This window comes from Colossoma macropomum, unplaced genomic scaffold (genome assembly GCF_904425465.1).
Source record: "Colossoma macropomum unplaced genomic scaffold, Colossoma_macropomum, whole genome shotgun sequence".
NCBI lineage: Eukaryota > Metazoa > Chordata > Actinopteri > Characiformes > Serrasalmidae > Colossoma > Colossoma macropomum.
In genome coordinates this window covers 30,604,195-30,621,675 of record NW_023494789.1, presented here as the reverse complement: position 1 = coordinate 30,621,675, position 17,481 = coordinate 30,604,195, and the positions used below count along the sequence as shown (strand labels likewise).

General features: G+C 37.9%; 1 protein-coding gene across 2 annotated transcripts in view; it reads left to right on the top strand.

Moving 5' to 3' along the window:
* Nucleotides 1-17,481, top strand: part of slc2a11a (solute carrier family 2 member 11a) — a 20,504-nt gene extending 3,023 nt beyond the window's left edge. The window contains exons 2-13 of one of the 2 annotated variants that reach the window (XM_036570920.1): nt 5,534-6,301; nt 6,779-6,877; nt 7,868-8,028; nt 8,685-8,809; nt 8,975-9,104; nt 10,424-10,572; nt 10,899-11,086; nt 12,406-12,516; nt 12,868-12,969; nt 14,553-14,628; nt 14,848-14,975; nt 15,141-17,481. In XM_036570920.1, coding sequence (XP_036426813.1) covers nt 6,263-6,301; nt 6,779-6,877; nt 7,868-8,028; nt 8,685-8,809; nt 8,975-9,104; nt 10,424-10,572; nt 10,899-11,086; nt 12,406-12,516; nt 12,868-12,969; nt 14,553-14,628; nt 14,848-14,975; nt 15,141-15,356 — 1,524 coding nt within the window. In that variant the 5' untranslated portion in view covers nt 5,534-6,262 and the 3' untranslated portion in view covers nt 15,357-17,481. The remainder of the gene's footprint in view (nt 1-5,533; nt 6,302-6,778; nt 6,878-7,867; nt 8,029-8,684; nt 8,810-8,974; nt 9,105-10,423; nt 10,573-10,898; nt 11,087-12,405; nt 12,517-12,867; nt 12,970-14,552; nt 14,629-14,847; nt 14,976-15,140) is intronic. The other variant, XM_036570922.1, reaches the window with a different exon arrangement.

Sequence of the window (17,481 nt, the reverse complement as noted above, 5' to 3'; positions counted from 1 at the left end):
AGAGAGAGAGAGAGAGAGAGAGAGAGAGAGAGAGAGAGAGAGAGAGAGACTCATTCACCAATATCTTCCTAGGGTTTTTCTTAAAAAGGTATTAAGAAAAAGTCTCCGTCAGTTTCATGACATGTTATTACAATGTTCACATCTTTGTGCTCTGGAGTGTGTGTAGCTTCTGTTCTTACCTAAGAACAAATCCCACATAAGAAAACAGAGTTTTTCTGAAAACTGTGTAAGTGGGTTTTAAGAAGAAATATCTTCTTACAAACAGTTGATGAAGGCCCAATGTTAGTTGTCTGCCACATTCCCTTCTTTTAAGCGCGACATTATCCCATCACAAGGATCTCATTATCGTAATCCAATATTGCTTTCATAATCTTCATATTTCCTCTCAGAAGTTGCTTTGATTTATTGATTTGCTGGGTTCAGTGCACAGACGTGGGTGCAAACTAGGCTACAAAACTTCTGTACTTGAGTAAAAGCAAAAGTACTTCTGATGAAATATTACTTGAGAACAGGTAGAAGTATTCTACCTAAATTTCTAAATGACAAGTGCAAAGATACTTGCTTTTAAATGTACTTAAGTATCAAAAGTAAAAGTAAGATTATGTTTTTTTATGAGAAAGTTCTGTTAAGGCCCCTTTAAGTTTTGTACTTTTGTCCAGTACTGTGCCCTCCATTCAACCACTTTGTGTCTTTATGATGAAACTGATGAAATAATTCTATATATTTGTGGCAATGTGCTAAGGGGGTGGGGGGTTGGGGGTGTGGTTGCCTTGTGTCTGGGTGGTCTTTTGATCCCAAAAGTCTAACCTCACTTTTTTACTCTCAAAACCAAATGTATTGTTAGCTGATTATTGTCAACCCCAGCACAAACAATTTTCAACTAATTTTCTTGTACAACTTAAATAAACACATGGATTACTGTTAATGACAAAAAGCAAGTTTCCAGGATAACAAATCCTAGCAATGTGGTCATCAAGAAGATGAAATTTCAGAATTAACTGGACCATAGCTATTCAGAAATGTATCAAGATTGGCCCTCTCCTCATTTGATCAGGAGTGAAAATTAGGGGGTGGGGTATATTACAGTGTCGGCACAGAAGAAGACATGGAAAGCATTGCATGTACGGACAAAATGCTCTTTTATTTTCAACAGGCACTTCAACAGCAAGTCTTTACAAAGGCTAGAAATGCCCAGCCCAGCGCTACCCCAACACGAACCCATGGAGGGGGTAATGTGGAAGGACAAAATGCACACAAAGCCCACCCTCCATGGACACAACTTAACGATCCAGATTCAACACATTAACACACACAACAACAACAACCACAGCTACAAAGACCATCCTTCTTCTACCATGTAGTGCCACCCGAGTGCCACTCTGCATGGCCACACCCTTTAAACTCCCCATGGCAGCGTGGCCTGTGGCAAACGTCACAATATCTTAACCTGGGCTTCTTCCCATAAGTTACTCTAATACATAATGCGCTCCTTGATCAGAAAGTCCTTAAGGTTATTACTTGATACAGGGGATGGTCGATACCACATATTCCTTTTCCAATCTGATATCACGTACATTTAACGCATTTAGTAGTAATACCAACATTAATAGTAATAGCAATTAACACCAAAACCATAATACCGTATCAATACCTATCTTTGAATCCATCAAGCATGTAAGGAGACGTCTTTGTGGAGGGAAAAAACACTATAAATCAATTCCATTTGCTGCACATTTTTTATTTTCTCTGTGTAAAGCAGCTCAGTGTCTTGCTAGGTGTAGGCAAAATTAGCATGGTTTGTGTTTAGGAGCATTATGTCTAATGCTCATCTGTTAAATGAAAAGGCACACTCTAGCTTTGTTACTTTTCCAGAAATTACATGTAGACTACATGCATTTTATGTACATGAAAGAAATCTCATTTGTTTTCTGCTGACCCTTTGGCCAATAGAATCCAGACTGTTGGGTGAGTGTGTGTGAGTGAGAGTGCTGCGCTCCTATTTTTGGTGAATCATCCTATTTGCAGGGCTATAGGTAGCTTCAGCTGAACTTGGCACCTCCTTCCGCTCTATTTCTGGCCTCACCACTGTCTGTATATGTAATTGTATTTGTTTAGTGCTAAAAATATCTTAATCTGTGTTTGGATTTGAACCGGAAGTTGCCATGGTGTACATCACAAGTGGGTCCCTCTCTACACATTTTCTTTTTTAATACATTATCTCTATACTGAACTTGAAGTGTAATAATTATTAATCTTTTTATCATTTCATCATCTGTTGAGCCATACATCATGTGTTACGGATTGTGTTAAACTGAAAAAAGAAGAGTAAAGAATGTCTCCTCTAAATTTGACATTGTGAATTAGGATAATAAGGGTAGGACTGGTTAGCGAGACAGAGATCTGACAAGTGCCAAATGCACATAAGCAAGTTTGTGGTCATTCTTGTTACTTCTTTTCTGTTCATGGACAGATTTAGTGATTCTGGTGCCCTAGGCAAAAGATGGGAATGGGGCCACATGGATGCACATTTTTAAATTACTTGTGTCTGGGCTCCTGAGTTGCATGGCCATCTACACTACAAAAAATGTTATCTTGGCAAGTTAAATCTTAAATTCAGTCAATATATCCAATATTTCTCATTTTGATATTTCTGCATTGGCAAAGCAGGCAGGCCACTTCTAGCCATACAATGTGTCTTTATAGTACGCATGCAAACCCCCACTATTTCACCATAGCCCAATACAAAATTGCCCTCAGCCAGTGCCACGCCATCTCTTCCACCGTCCTATCTGCCGTCATCCTGTCTGCTGCTGTGGGCCGCCGCAGGGCCATCTTTTCCACCAGCTTCTCTTTGACCGTCTTCTCTTTCGCCAGCTTCTCTATTGCCGCCTTCTTGGCTCTCTGCCTTAAAGTTAGATGAAAAGCCACTCCATTTCTTGCCACTTGGTGGCGCTATCCCACTTCTGCCATCACTGTGGTGTCGCCGTAGAAGGTGACGCAGGAGAGGCCATTATTTCTGCCATGAGAAGTGCCCTTTTACTTATACAAACAGAAAAGGCATACACAAATGGCTAGGCAAAGCAGACAGGTCACTTCTAGCCTAATGGTAGGCACACAATGGTAACCCCTCATCTCACCACAGTCCAGCATGAAATAACACAAACAACAGACAACAACAACAGCAACAGTAAGAGCCACAAATGTTCTTTTCAGTGAGGGGGGCAGGGTGCATGGCGGAGCTTTGCATACCACAGCTCTAAAGCCCCTTCTTGAAATACAGAGCATGTGGCAGTTACTATAATATGTTTTGTCTGTATTTATATTCAGGTTTGAACTGGAAATGGTGGTGGTGTAAATCAGAACTTGGTGTGGTCCATACTAGATGTGTATTTTTTAAACATTATCTTTAGATTAAGATTGAAAGAAAATATTACAAACAACAGTAAGCAATTTTTTTTCATTTATCTGACTTTTAGCTGAAACTGTATTAAGGTTAAGAAAATGCCAAAAAAAAAATGTGCAATTAAGCTATACTGATTAGCTAAATGTGCATGGGGCATGCTCTGCATAGGCAATATGGAGCAGCAGCACTGTGGCAAAGTGACAATGAAATCTTTTAACAGGGAAAACTTTAAACTGAAATAATATTATAGTGTGTCTTACAGGCCAACATACAATAACCTGCAGAATAAGAATGTGATGTATTTTCTGAAATGTCTAAATGGAGCTTTGTAGTTGTTATTTTTGTATCTTAGATCCTGACTATTACAGAAGTAATTACTGTGACACAGGAACCTGGTCAAAAACCAACACTTTAAACTTTCTGGCTTCAAAGTCAGTCCCTAAATCCAACAAAAAAAGGAACATTCTAGTTCATTGGTTGTGAACATCTACAGCTGCAGATTTGACATACTAAACTTCTCCTGCCATCTGCTGGCTGTACAGGGACATTGCACGCTGGAGGAAAAAATATCAAGCAGAGTGAAAATGTAGGTCTAATTTTTCAGTTATTTATAATGTACATTGAACTGAACATTTCGCTTCAGCAGCTAAGCTTTGAAACCAGCATATGAATAGATATTAACAAAGAAATTGGGTCTAATACACTGAGGTAAAATTTCATGACCTTTTACTGAATATACAGTAACCAGATAGCGTCACAATTTTTATTGTTTTGCCTCTGCACTCCAGCACATTATATCTGAAATTAAACAATTACTATACAGTCAGATCTTATCAGGACCTACATTAGGGTATTTTGAATACACACAGCTCTCCTATTATATCGTAGAAAGTGAAATCATCATTAAAACTTGTCAAATATCTAATATTCCTTATTTTGAGATTGTTGTAAGATCATTAGACCATTGTTTAACTTGTTTCTTAAGTAATTTTATGCAGTGAAGTTGTCTTTGTAACAACAGGGGCTCACAAGCAGGTTTAATCTGAAGAGTAGTTTTATTTGGGGCTTTCCAACAATCAGAGTACACAAGGCATTCGGGGGTCTAAAAAACAGGCAGACAACATCACAGGCAAATCCATAAACAGATATCCAGAAAACGAAGCAGGGGTCAGACAGCTTAAAATTCAGTATATTGAAGAGACTTTGTCAGGCCCAAGGCCAAATGAAGGAGTATATGTCTGAGTTAATGAGTCAGGTGTGTTTGAGCCAGGGAGGAGCAGGAACTGAAATGAGCCATTCCATTCTGAGAAGGTCCACTAGCGCAGGCATGTCAAAGTGGGGCTTCTGGGTCAAAGAGCTGCGGAGGTTACTGTTCACCCTCATCTAACACTCTGAATTCAGTTCTGAATTCAGTTCATGAAGGCCTTGCTAATTAGCTGTTGAGCTGAATCAGGTGTGTTTAATGAGGCAGTGTGCTGAAGTCTGCAGTGTTTTGCCCCATGAGGACTGGAGTCTGACACATGTGAACTAGCCTCCCATGGGGGGAGACATTGTTACAGAACCCCCACTTAAGGCCCAGCTCCAAAAGCACAAGACAGACAGTGGACCTGGAACATGAGGAGGCACCGCCAAAACAGGCAGAAAGTCAAGAGGGCAGGGAAGTCCAACCAAGAGGTCAACTGAGCAGACAGGGGCAGGACCAGCAATGGTGAAAGGAGCGATGGGAGCCAGCACTGCACTCTGAAGGGTTCTTCAAGGGTTCTTTAGTAAAGACAATGGTTCTATATAGAACCATGAACACTCAAAGAACCATTTGCATGGTTTAAGGGTGCATTTCAGCCTTTGCATTGTGAAATGGTACTTCAGATTGATGGAGTACATGCTGTGCATGGTTTTATATAGAAACTTTCTGAAAAGGGTTCTTTATAGCACCAAAAAGGGTTCCTGTATTGTTGCAAGCTTGACATTATAACAATAGAAGAACCAATTTGGTGATAATGTTTTTATTGATGCTCCTTTTTTAATGTTTGATGATAGGTTTTAATGATTTTGTTGATGCTTCTGTGTGTGTGTGTGTGTGTGTGTGTGTGTGTGTGTGTGGGTGTGTGTGCGTGTCTTTTTTTCTTCCAGTATGCTTCAGTGTGTGCATGTTTAATATTATTCCATTCTGTGGGATCACCATGTGGACTGACTTGCTGAGGCTTATTTTCAAGGTTGAGCACTTTATTTCAGACCAAAATGATCCCATAAATAGAAGAATAGAGCCTAACACACTTCTGTTCCTGTGCAGGTAGAAACTGTGCTCATGTTCTTTAGAGGACTTGACACTAAAGGAATTTTCAGAGGTTTTTTACTCCCACTGAAGTTGATTTTGGGAGTAACTGTTACGTATACTTCAGTTATTATATATACACTTATATATAATATCCACTAAGACACCAAAACCAACCCCACAGAGCACAGGGCATGAAATTGAGAAATGTTATGATGCCAGTGTGATAGAACTGTTACTGTAAAACTATGCTGGACTGAAATCTGGAGTAAAGACAACATTTAAATGTAATTTTTGACCAGTTGGAGAGGGAGTTGATGATCTACAGGTCGGATACTTATTACACTCTCTCTCACACACACACACAACTCTGCAGGGTCTCTCTCTCTCCCTCTCCCTCTCCCTCTCTCTCTCTCTCTCTCTCTCTCTCTCTCTCTCTCTCTCTCTCTCTCTCTCTCTCTCTCTCTCTCTCTCTCTCTCTCTCTCTCTGACTCAGCCTCTTTATTAGTGTCAAATCGCAGAGCTGGACCTGCACACTGTTCTTGGTGGTTCCTTTTCTTGTTTCAAAAAGTGCTAATCAGTCTGCCATGAGTTCACATCAGCAGGAAAGCACCAAGGAAGAGAAGGTGAGTTGATTCAAATAAAAGAATATTGTTTTGAAATAATTGTCAAGGAAAATTGTCATATTCGTTGAAGTTATATGCAATTTGCTATACTTACTTTGCTGTCTTATTTTTTCAAGTCTTGCACTTTCTGAAGATAAGCCAGCTGCTTAATCCTGGGCTGCCTAACTAAAACACACTTTGGGATTATTCCATTGCAGGAGTTTTTAATACCCATCAATCTGTTAATAAGGTCATAGAGGGAGAACTATTCACGTGTTCTTACTTTGTAAGCTCCTCTCGGGTAGTACACAGTGTTCAGTATGAATTAGTCATAGCACTGATATATGACCAACCAATAGTGCTTCAAGAAAACATGAATTTAGCAAACCAAGCTTGTGTACCAGCTTTTTACAATGCACTATACATTTTATGTATGTTATGGTGTGTGATTTTATGGCCTATATTTTAATTAGATGAATGTCACTCTTGTATCTGCAGGGCAATGTTGGTACTCTGGCTTTAATGGTAGCTTCTGCTGCAGTTGGGGGAACAGTACAATATGGATATAACCTCGCCATTATGAACGCACCTACTGTAGTAAGTAAAAGACATAGAGGGTCTACCTGTGTTTTCATGTACTTTTGATGCCGTTGGTATTTATTTTCTCCCTACTTTGCAGGTCTTTTATGTGTGACTAAATCTATCATTGATACAATACTGTGCAAACATTAGTTTCATTTATTTAACGTCCACTCAAAACGGCCCTTAACTCCTTAAAAGGCCAGGGCCCACAGGCAGGCCTAAAGTTTCATTACACACCTCTATAACCTAAGAATAGCTCAGCCAGTTTTCATTAATGTCCCTGTAGATACTGAATAATAAGCTGTAGTATGTAATAAGCCTAGGATTTAAGGAGTTAAATGCAAGTTATTAATTTTTCAGAAGATATTTCTGAGATTAGATGTAATCCACTTGCATTAGAAAGGGGAAAGTTAGAGTAAAATAAGTGAAAGTTAGTGTCCAAAAGCAGAATTCAAAAAATTATTGAAAGATACAGAGAAAGTGGGATTCCTAACAACTGTGCAAGACCTGATAGACCATCAAAACTGTGAGGGACAACTCAATGCTATGGGTCTGAAAGGATGTGTAGCTGTCAAGAAGCCACTTTGGACAAAAGAAAAAAAAAGAAGAAAATTTGCAAATTAAACAAAGAAGCTGCTGGTGTTCTCAGAACAATGTAATGACCACCGTAGAGTCCAGAAAGTGTTTGGGATTACTTTGTGAAAGGCCAAGAATGCAACTTACTTCTAAGGCTGAACTTTGGAGGTGTTGAAAAATATTCCTGCAGATTTCTTTGAAAACCTAAAAGCAAGTCTCTCAAAAAGAAAGGAAGCTGTAATACAGAATAAAGATGGACACATTTTAACCATTTTGACTGAAAATTGTTGACGAGTGGTTTCTGACTTTTGCACAGTACTATATGTGCATGAATCTGTCATGTGGGATCATATATTTTTAAATATGAAAATGTGTCTGACTGTATTCATTTACTGTACATTTCATTAGCATGTTTTGTTGTGCTTGCAGTACATTCAGAACTTCGTTAATGAGACGTTTCAGGAGCGCTGGGGGATACAGTTAGAGGTGTATGAGGTCACGCTTATATGGACCTTCATAGTTTCCATCTTCTCACTGGGTGGTCTTACAGGGGCTTTGGTGGCCGGGCCCATGTCCATCCACTTTGGAAGGTATAGATTCGCTCTCTCTTTCAGAATTTATAACATTTTAAATTAGGACTTAATAGTATGGACAAAATAGTACTGTGATTATATTTCTGAGTAGCGTGATTGTGATGTGCCTCACTATTCACTGCAGTTAAATGTATTGGTAAATAAATTCTGGTTAACCTTTCTGAACTGGCTGTCTTGCCAGTGAGACGAAATACCATGCAATCCTTAAACTTACTGCATACATTTATAGAAAACATGCACAATCATTTCATGCACTTGGCATGATGCTTATTGCCGCAGCCAATCTTGATTTAGAGAAAGAAACACTACCTGAAAACAAAAATAGAAAAACGAAAAAAATGGCTGTGAGGATTTTTTCTAGAATATACTAAAATTACTAAAAAAGTAGACTAAAATTTTCTGCAGTATAGCAAAGGCCAAGAAAGTGCTAATGATTAACAAACTATATATTATAAAGTTCTACTGCATATGTATTTGCCATGGTGGGGGAGCATGCCTCTCTTAGTCTTTGTGCTACATTAAAGTGCTATAATTAACAGATTGATTATTGATAATTGATTAGCCCAAATCTAACCCTGTTTTGTAACAAGAAATGTGTAATTAAACTTAAATGTATTCCTCTAATAAATACATATTAATGTCTTGTCCCAAAGGAAGAAGACTTTGTTGCTGAACAATATTTTTCTAATGTCAAGTGCACTGTTGGCTGTAACAAGTCGAAAAGCTCGGTCTTTTGAAATGATCATCTTTTCCAGATTTCTGGTTGGCATCAATGCAGGTGCATAGCTCTTTAATCTCAGTACTTATTCTGTATTAATCTCTGTTTATCTCTGTTTTTTGTTGAATTCTGAATCATCCTTCATTTTAATGTCATTGTGAGACTAACCTCTTGTACATAATTGTATCGCTATACACAGGAATATGCTGCTTTGTTTGATTGCAGGTGTCAGTATGAACGTGCAGCCGATGTACTTTGGTGAGAGTGCGCCAAAACACTTACGAGGGGCTGTGTCCCTGTCCTCTGCTGTATTCACCTCTTTTGGGTTGGTGGTGGGACAAGTGGTGGGTCTGAGGTGGGTCCAGAAAACAGTATAACATCTGTAATATCACTTTATTGCCAGAATTTTGCATTTCAAATATTGAAATGCACCCTTAATGTTGACTTCAGAGGCAGAGAGAAATTGCAAAAGTAAATTCTCAGAGAATAGAATACTGACAGCAGTAATAAGTGACAGCACTGTAATAAATTTACTCAGGTTTATCTTACTGTTCTTTAAAGCTAAAGTTCAAGTTACACAACTGTCCTTTTACAAACCCAAATCCAAAAATGTTGGTTCAGTATGTTTAAATGCCAATACAAAACTCTTTGACCTGTGTTTAAATGAAAGCAGAACAAAGACAAGATATTAAATGTTTTATATTATCGACCTATCAACGTTGTTTTTTATACATATGCTCTTTTGGAACTTGATGACTGTAACACATTCTGAATAAGTTAGGACAGGGCCAATCTAAGACTAGATACATAATTAAATGTTCAGAAAACATTTAAAAAAGGTGACATAATCATGCTTGGATATAAAAGGAGCATCCAGGAAAGGCCACTTTGCCAAAAAAAAGCATCAGCAAATAGTCTTAAGTGTTTTCTGATGTGGGATTTGTTCTTAGGTAAGAACAGAATCTACACACCCTCAAGAGTTCAAAGGTGCAAACACTTCTGTGGTTTAAGAACATATCATGAATCTAATGAAGGCTTTTCATAGGACCCTTGTCAAGAACAAATTTAGAAAAAACCTAGGAAGATAATAGTGAATGAGGCCCAATGTTCTTTGACAAGTCTTTGTCAGGATTTCAGATATTTCACCCTTTTCAGTGCATAATGTAATCAAAAGAAAAAAAACTTTGACCTTTGATCCCTCGGACCACATTGCATTAAAAACCAGTATATTTCTGTGATGAGTATCACCGCATGGGTTTGGGAATACTTTGACAAACCGCTGTCAATAAACACTGTTTGTTGCTGCATTCACAAATGCAAGTTAAGATTGTACTGTACACAGTGGAAGCCATATGTCAACAACGTCCAGAAATGCAGGATTTATTCAATGGTGTTAAAAGGAAAGGTGATGTAACACTGAGGTAAACATGCTCCTGTCCCAATGTTTTTGGAATTTGTTGCAGTCATCATATTTGGGATGAGCATTTATTTACAAAAAACAATAAACTTCATAAGGTAAAACTTAAAATATCATGTTTTTATACTGTTTTCAGTTTAATACACATCAAACAAAATTTATTAATCACTGCTTTCTGTTTTTTATTAGCATTTCACATCAACATATTTAGAATTTGGTATAATGTAGGTAACGATGCCTGTTGTATCTCTCTTTAGGGAGCTGTTGGGTTGTGAGTCATGCTGGCCATACCTATTAGCCAGTAATGCTGTCCCAGGTTTTGTCCAGCTCCTTACACTGCCCTGGTTCCCTGAGAGCCCACGGTACCTTCTTATTGACCGCGGAGACAAGGATGCCTGCTTAAAGGGTAAAAGGGCTCTGGCTTTTGATTCCTGTGATATATCATTTTTGTCTCAGTAACACAGGAGTTCTGTGTATGCTTAAAAAAAATTCTGTCAAAAGTTTGGCCACACCTGATAGTGTTTTTTTCCTTTTTTCAGAAGTAGTTGAAGCTAATCTATAGATTTATCCCCCCAAAATAAGAACATCTCAGGTGGCTCCTTATGAAGTTAGCTTAGAGAATGACTAGATAGACTTAGAATCATAAATCGTCAGACCCTTGAGACTGTTAATTCAAGTTCTGACTAAACACTGAAGCTGTGTTTCTGTCTGTGACCATACTGTGTTGGACAGCATTGCGACAGCTGCGGGGTTCTGAGGTGCAGAGAGCGGAGCTGGATGAGATCCTGCAGGAGCAGGCTGAGGCAGAGGGCAGGAGAGCTCAGCAGCCCTGGGAGCTCTTCACTGATCACAGCATTCGCTGGCAACTCATCTCTGTCACCGTGCTGAGCAGCGCCATGCAGCTGTGTGGTAATGACTCGGTGAGTGAGGCCAGTCTGAAGCCTAGTTCTCCCTTCTCAAATGAGTTGAGGATTTTTACTATATGTCCAAAAGTGTCCAGAAACCCCTAAAGTGAATTCACTTTAAGGTGCACCCACTGCTCACACTGACCTTGCTAAGCATCGGCCAGAGGTAAAGCCCCCAAGAACTGGGCTGTGGAGCAGTGGAACTATGTTCTCTGGAGTGATAAAGCTCCATCCAGTACCTTTGGGATGAGTTTGAGTGATGTCTGTGATCCAACATCAGTACCTGACCTCACCAAAGCTCTTGTGTCTGAATGCAATCACATCTTCACAGCATCTACTACAACCATATTTTGTAGTCTGAAGTCACAGACATGGATCACTCTTTAGTATGTCATTATCATACTGACCAAAACATTTTTCTGTTCATTTGAATTGTAAACTGATACTATTCATAAGAAAACAGACACTGCAGTAAACACTTCTATTGCATAACAGGCCTTAACATTTCACTGATGAGAACAAAAAAAGGAAACACTGTACTTTTTAAAGAAGATTCATACACATTTTCTGTTAAATGTAATTTCATATCTTACTTTGACAGGTATAAACTCATTTGAATTATTGATGGTGTTATTTATTAATTTCATTTAATGTGAAACCTGATACTCAAAACACTCAGTGATACTTTTCTAGTCAGTGCGTCTTCTGAAATGCTGAGTAATCCAAAGCACCACCGACCTGTTAGAGGAGAGAAATCAAGTAAAAGACAAGTGACTGAAAATTAACTACATACAGGCCACAGGAGAAACAGTGAGTCACTCAGTAAGCTGTGCTGAGAGAATAAATGGCAGAATTCCTTTATTTCAATGCTCTTTCTCTCTGATGTACATTAATCAAATAAATCAAATTATAAACCCAATTCCAAAAAAAGTTGGGACAGCAGGTAAAATGCAAATAAAAACAGAAAGCAGTAATTAGTAAACTGCTTTTTAGAAATATTTCAGTTGATATTTAATTAATTGATGTTTGTGCATAATAATTCCAAACTTAATACCTGTAACACATTCAAAAAATACAATATATGACAATGGAGACCCCAGACTGGATGAAGTTTTATATCAAGCAAGAATGGGAAAAAAATTCCACTTTCACTTTTTTTCAACTGAATACAGGTAAAAAAGATTAAAAAATCATTACTGTCTATTTTTATTTATATTTTTCCTACTGTCCCAACTTTTATGGAAGTGAGTTTTGTGAAATGGCTCTAGAGGATTTCCATTACAGTATGTACGTATTTCTACAAAATTACAAACATTTTGTCTCTCATTTTACAGATTTACTTCTATGCATCTTACATATTTCAAGAAGCAGGTATTTCTGCTGAGCACACTCAATATGTGACCATTGGCACTGGCACCTGTGAATTCACCGCCTGCATTCTGTGCGTGAGTGTTTAACCCGAGCTAATCTGCTCTCATATTATGTAACTGTCCCTTGTGGGAAAAAGGCAGCTCCTAAAGAGTCTTGATTTCTGGCATGTGTGATTTCATTAATCCTAAATGTTAGACTAATTAATCAGAGCTAGACAAGTTTTGTAGTTTTCAGTGCCAAGACTACATTTTTGGGGGTTCCAAAACTACCAAAGTTCAAAGTTAGCAATGAGTAAGCTTACTATAATGTTGAATTTCAGGTCAGAGGTTAGATGACGCATGTGTAGTAAAAGATTACAGCGCTCATATGGAAATCTTCCTGCTGATGACGTGTGTGTGTGTGTGTGTGTGTGTGTGTGGGGACAGAACTTGCTGATTGAACGGCAGGGCAGAAGACTGCTTCTGATGGGAGGTTATGCACTCATGACAGGCTGGGCTGTGGTCTTCACTGTGGCTCTTTCATTTCAGGTATGTATTATTAAGTTGGATAGATACACCACACTGTAAGCAGCATCTACCCTTTATCTGTGCCAGCATGCACCTTTACACACACACACACACATTCATGCATGAATGCACATGCAAACATGCTTCCACAGATACACAGTTGAAGGATACCAGTTTTTTTTGCAGAATATCGCAGTGCCATCATATCATGAGCATGCAGCTATACCAAGCCATTCTCAACCTAACTTAGCAAAATCAAAATTCACGATTTTAGGTTGTCATTGTTTATCAGTGTTCTTTCACTACAAAACTCAGCATGCATTACACAAATAAGTCATACAGCCATTGCAAATCCCTGCAGAGCTCAACCAATACGTAAGCAGATGTAGTGTTTATCATCATAAGGGGGTTTTAATCTGTAAATTGGAAAATTTCTCTCTAGAGACTGCTATGTCCTGCTGTAAGAGGCGAGTAGGCCTGTTTACAACAGATTTTTCATTTTGACCAGAGGGTCTAAACATATAAGACATATCTAAGACAAACAAAAGTAGAAAATTAATATCCATGCATACATTTACTTACAAAATCAAAAATATTCATTTAAAAATATATTTCAACACCTCTATCCCCCAAGCAAGTAGTTTTTATTTAAAACTTGAGTACAGTTTGAAGATTACATTTCCAATATTTGTATCATCCTAATGAGTCTCATTAAAAAATAATTAGTAGAATGCATATCTTTGATAATGCATTTGAACAAATTTCTAAAAAGCCAGAAAGCCAGTATTCTTGATTGTAATTATTCATTATGTATTATTTCACAGTTTCTATAGCTTCACTATTATTCTATAATGTAGGCAACTGTGCAAGTCAACTTAAACCCTTCTATGAGTAACTGTGCCCAAACCTCTGACTGGTATGGACTTTGAGAAGGCTTCACAGAAGTGCAATAAAATCCAAAAGCCTGAGACCCCATTGAAAATCTGGAATTGTTTTCATTTGAATGTATAAATACCCGAAAGACAAAGAAAAGTTGATGACAGTAAAATAAACAAAAAAACATTCAAGGTTATGTACTATTTCTAGGTCACTAGAAATATGAAATTCAAGCTAATTTGTGACAGTGACCATATTAATGCCTGTGAATAAAAAGGTTTTTCAGTCTCATCTCCACTGAAGTCCATCTTCCACTGAAGCTTGTGTTCAGACAACTCTGAGGTCGATTTGATGAACAGAGGCTTTTGCACACACTTGTGGAGTTCATGTCAGCTTGAGTTCACTCTGTCATCAAAGCAAAATGGGGACATACCAAATACTAAGAAATTCTGAAATTCATGTTAAAATTTCAGATTCTTCTTTTCACTTAAATTGTTATGCGAATAATATAATTTGTGATGAGAAAAATGTATTAAAGTAGAAAAGAATGTAAAAGCATTTTCAATAGTAGACTCAAGCTTTTGAATCCCTCTGTAGTTTGTAATGTTTACGTACTTGTGCTAATTCAATAGTTTATATGAACCAACAGCCTACAGATGTGTTATCACGAAAAGCTCGTCAGAGTAAATATTAGTAGGTAATCTGCATTTCTGATGTATTTCTTCTAGAATATGGTGCACTGGATGCCCTACCTGAGCATGGTTTGTGTCTTCACATATATCCTTAGCTTTGGGATGGGACCAGGTGAGTACTAACATGTTAAAAACATGTATTGGAAAGTAATCCTGTTAAATGTGATAACAGTATTTAATGAAACAAAATAGGTTCTTTCCTGAAAAACCTGTCAGGAAGAGTATTAAAGGCATTCACTGAGACTGCAAACATGCTAGCCAACCGAGGAAAGTCACAGTATTATCATCCAAATGGGCCATGTTACGATGATGGGTTTCATTTTCTCCACAGCTGGGGTGACTGGAATTCTACCTACAGAGATTTTTAACCAGACGGCCCGACCAGCTGCCTACATGATTGCTGGCTCTCTAATGTGGCTTAATCTCTTTATTATCGGAATGATATTCCCTTTCCTTGTGGTGAGAAAACATACAAATCTAAGCATATCCCACATATAAACATAACATGAAAACACAAAGATACCTGCATATTATTAACTGTTTATGAATTTACTTAATTTTCTTTGAGAATCTGGAATTTCTGTTAACTGTAATCCATTTCCTTTTTGTGTGTGTCGTTAACAGCAAGGTCTGGGCCAGTACTGCTTTGTGCCATTTGGCGCTGTCTGCCTGCTCACTGCACTGTATATTGGGTTTTTTCTACCAGAGACCAAAGGAAAGACGCTACCTGCGATCACAAACGAGTTCAACAAGCTTAACTTCCATGAACAGGAGGCAACAGGAAAGAGCAAGCAGGCTCACTACCAACTTGGCGAAATCTGTCACTCTACTGCCCTTTAGAAACTACACGTTTATACATTTAAGAATTCCTACACATGTACACTTTTGGATTTCTCTACTGGAGAACAAAAGAGCACTAATATTTTATTGTTAAGATAGTGTTAAATGAATCTGTGTGTAAAGTCTGAGGGGAGGGGTTCCCTAAAAACAATGTTTTTAAGGTATACCTACATGTAAGGTCAAATGTCTATGCAGTGATGTTGAAAAGGGATGAACAAGCGCCAGGAGGTGTTTTAAAGGATCTCATTCTGAGTTAAGTCACTTGGTCCATTTATAATCCTCCTAAGACTACTTGGAATAGCCTTTTTTTTCTTTTTTTAAGCTACAGGTAGACAGGCCTGCAGTAAATTCAGAACATCAATCTTTTGTAGTTTCTAGAAATGTACACTAACTGTCTCAAAATGTATATGTCCTAGAAAGTATACATTTTCTAGAAAGTATACATTTTGAGACACTTAAATGTGAGTATGCAAAAAAATTTACATTTACCTAAAGGCCCAGTATTTTTCCTCCTTGCTAAAAACGTTATATTAGCAGGAAGTATGTGCTTGCCATCACAGTTCTGCTTCTGTCCAACATTTATTGGGCACTTCAGAGTGCATAAAATGACCTCTAAGTGTTCTATATTTTTTTGTATCTTGCTCTCTAACGACCGTTTAGGAATTACACTTTATTTTCGTAAAAAAATACGTCACAGGTAACACTAATTGACTACAGCGAATCATCAGGTACCTTATTTTGCATATTCATAAACTGTGAAATCAACTGACCTTTCCACACTTCACTCTCCGCATCTCTACTCGAGTAACTTTATAACTGCTCGGAAATGGTATTTATTGACAAATGCTCAGTTTTTGGATGCAAGAAGGAGAATGATCACTCTCTGCATTCTGTTCCAAATAATGAGATAACATTAAATCAAATGGCTTAGTTTTTTTTTCTGGAGTTTAAGTGACGCCCAGTACAAGTACTTTGCCCTCTCATTTGAAAACTGGACTCCATACAGCTCCGTATACCCCGTCGACTCGAGCTGAAAGCTTTCTCGATACTTACTGGAGGCAGTGTGAATGATTAGCTGGTAAATCTTTATTTTTAAATAACAGTCATTGTTTTCATTTGACAGTTTATATAATAATGTAGCTAGCAACGAGAATGTAGCCAAATGTGCAGGCTACTGTTAGCTAATTGTGTTAACTATATAATTTAGCTAGCTTGCTAACCTTACATTAACGTTAGGTACCCGCCATCAAATATTTTGCAACTAAGATGCAAGAAAGATACAAATTTATTTTTACGACGTTATATGACACGATACACTTACATTTGTAGCTCCCGTCGTGTATAGGTAAAGCCTGTTAGCTAGTTAGCTAGACCTGGTTAACCAGTCGGATAAAAGCTAGCTAGCTTAACGTTAGCTAAGAGCCAGGTCTCGGTCAACGGCAGAATCCACACCACGATTAAAAAGTGCTTAATCTAGTTAATTCTCTGGATAGATTAATGTAAAGGAGATCAGTTTGTAAGACATGCGTGTTCTTACATTCTTAAAATATGAACTGGGGTCCTTTAATTTAACCAGAGAATTTGATTAGCCTCTATTTCATCACGGCGCGGAATCCGCCATTGACCGAGACCCCTAACAGCATTTCTCCCGCTGCGCTGCGGTTGTTTTAACATCTGTTGCACCATTTAAGGTGGAACGGGAAAATGCGACATAGAAGCTGACTTTAGCTTCTTGTTGACAGTATAATTGAAATGCAAAACGTTCGATTAACTGGATAACAACCAGAAATCTAATCTACAAAACACACTTTTTAATGTCGTTTTTGGGGAAAAATAGAAGGTAGTTGAAATATATGGAATTGTTTGCTGTTTTTTTAACAGATTTTTAAAACCAACTGTGCAGGGCCTTTCAGTGTAATTTGAAACGTGAATCCAGTCCAAAACAGACTGGAAGTGTGTGAATATGGGCAGTGGGTTACTAGTAGGCAGTTGTATTTAAATTGAATGCTTTGTAATTTGAATTACACAGCAAAGGCATTTCAGATACAGCAGATAATTTTGAATCAAACAACTTTGATGTTCTGCTGTGAAGGTACATGGATGAAGAATAAAAAATGTTGGTGAA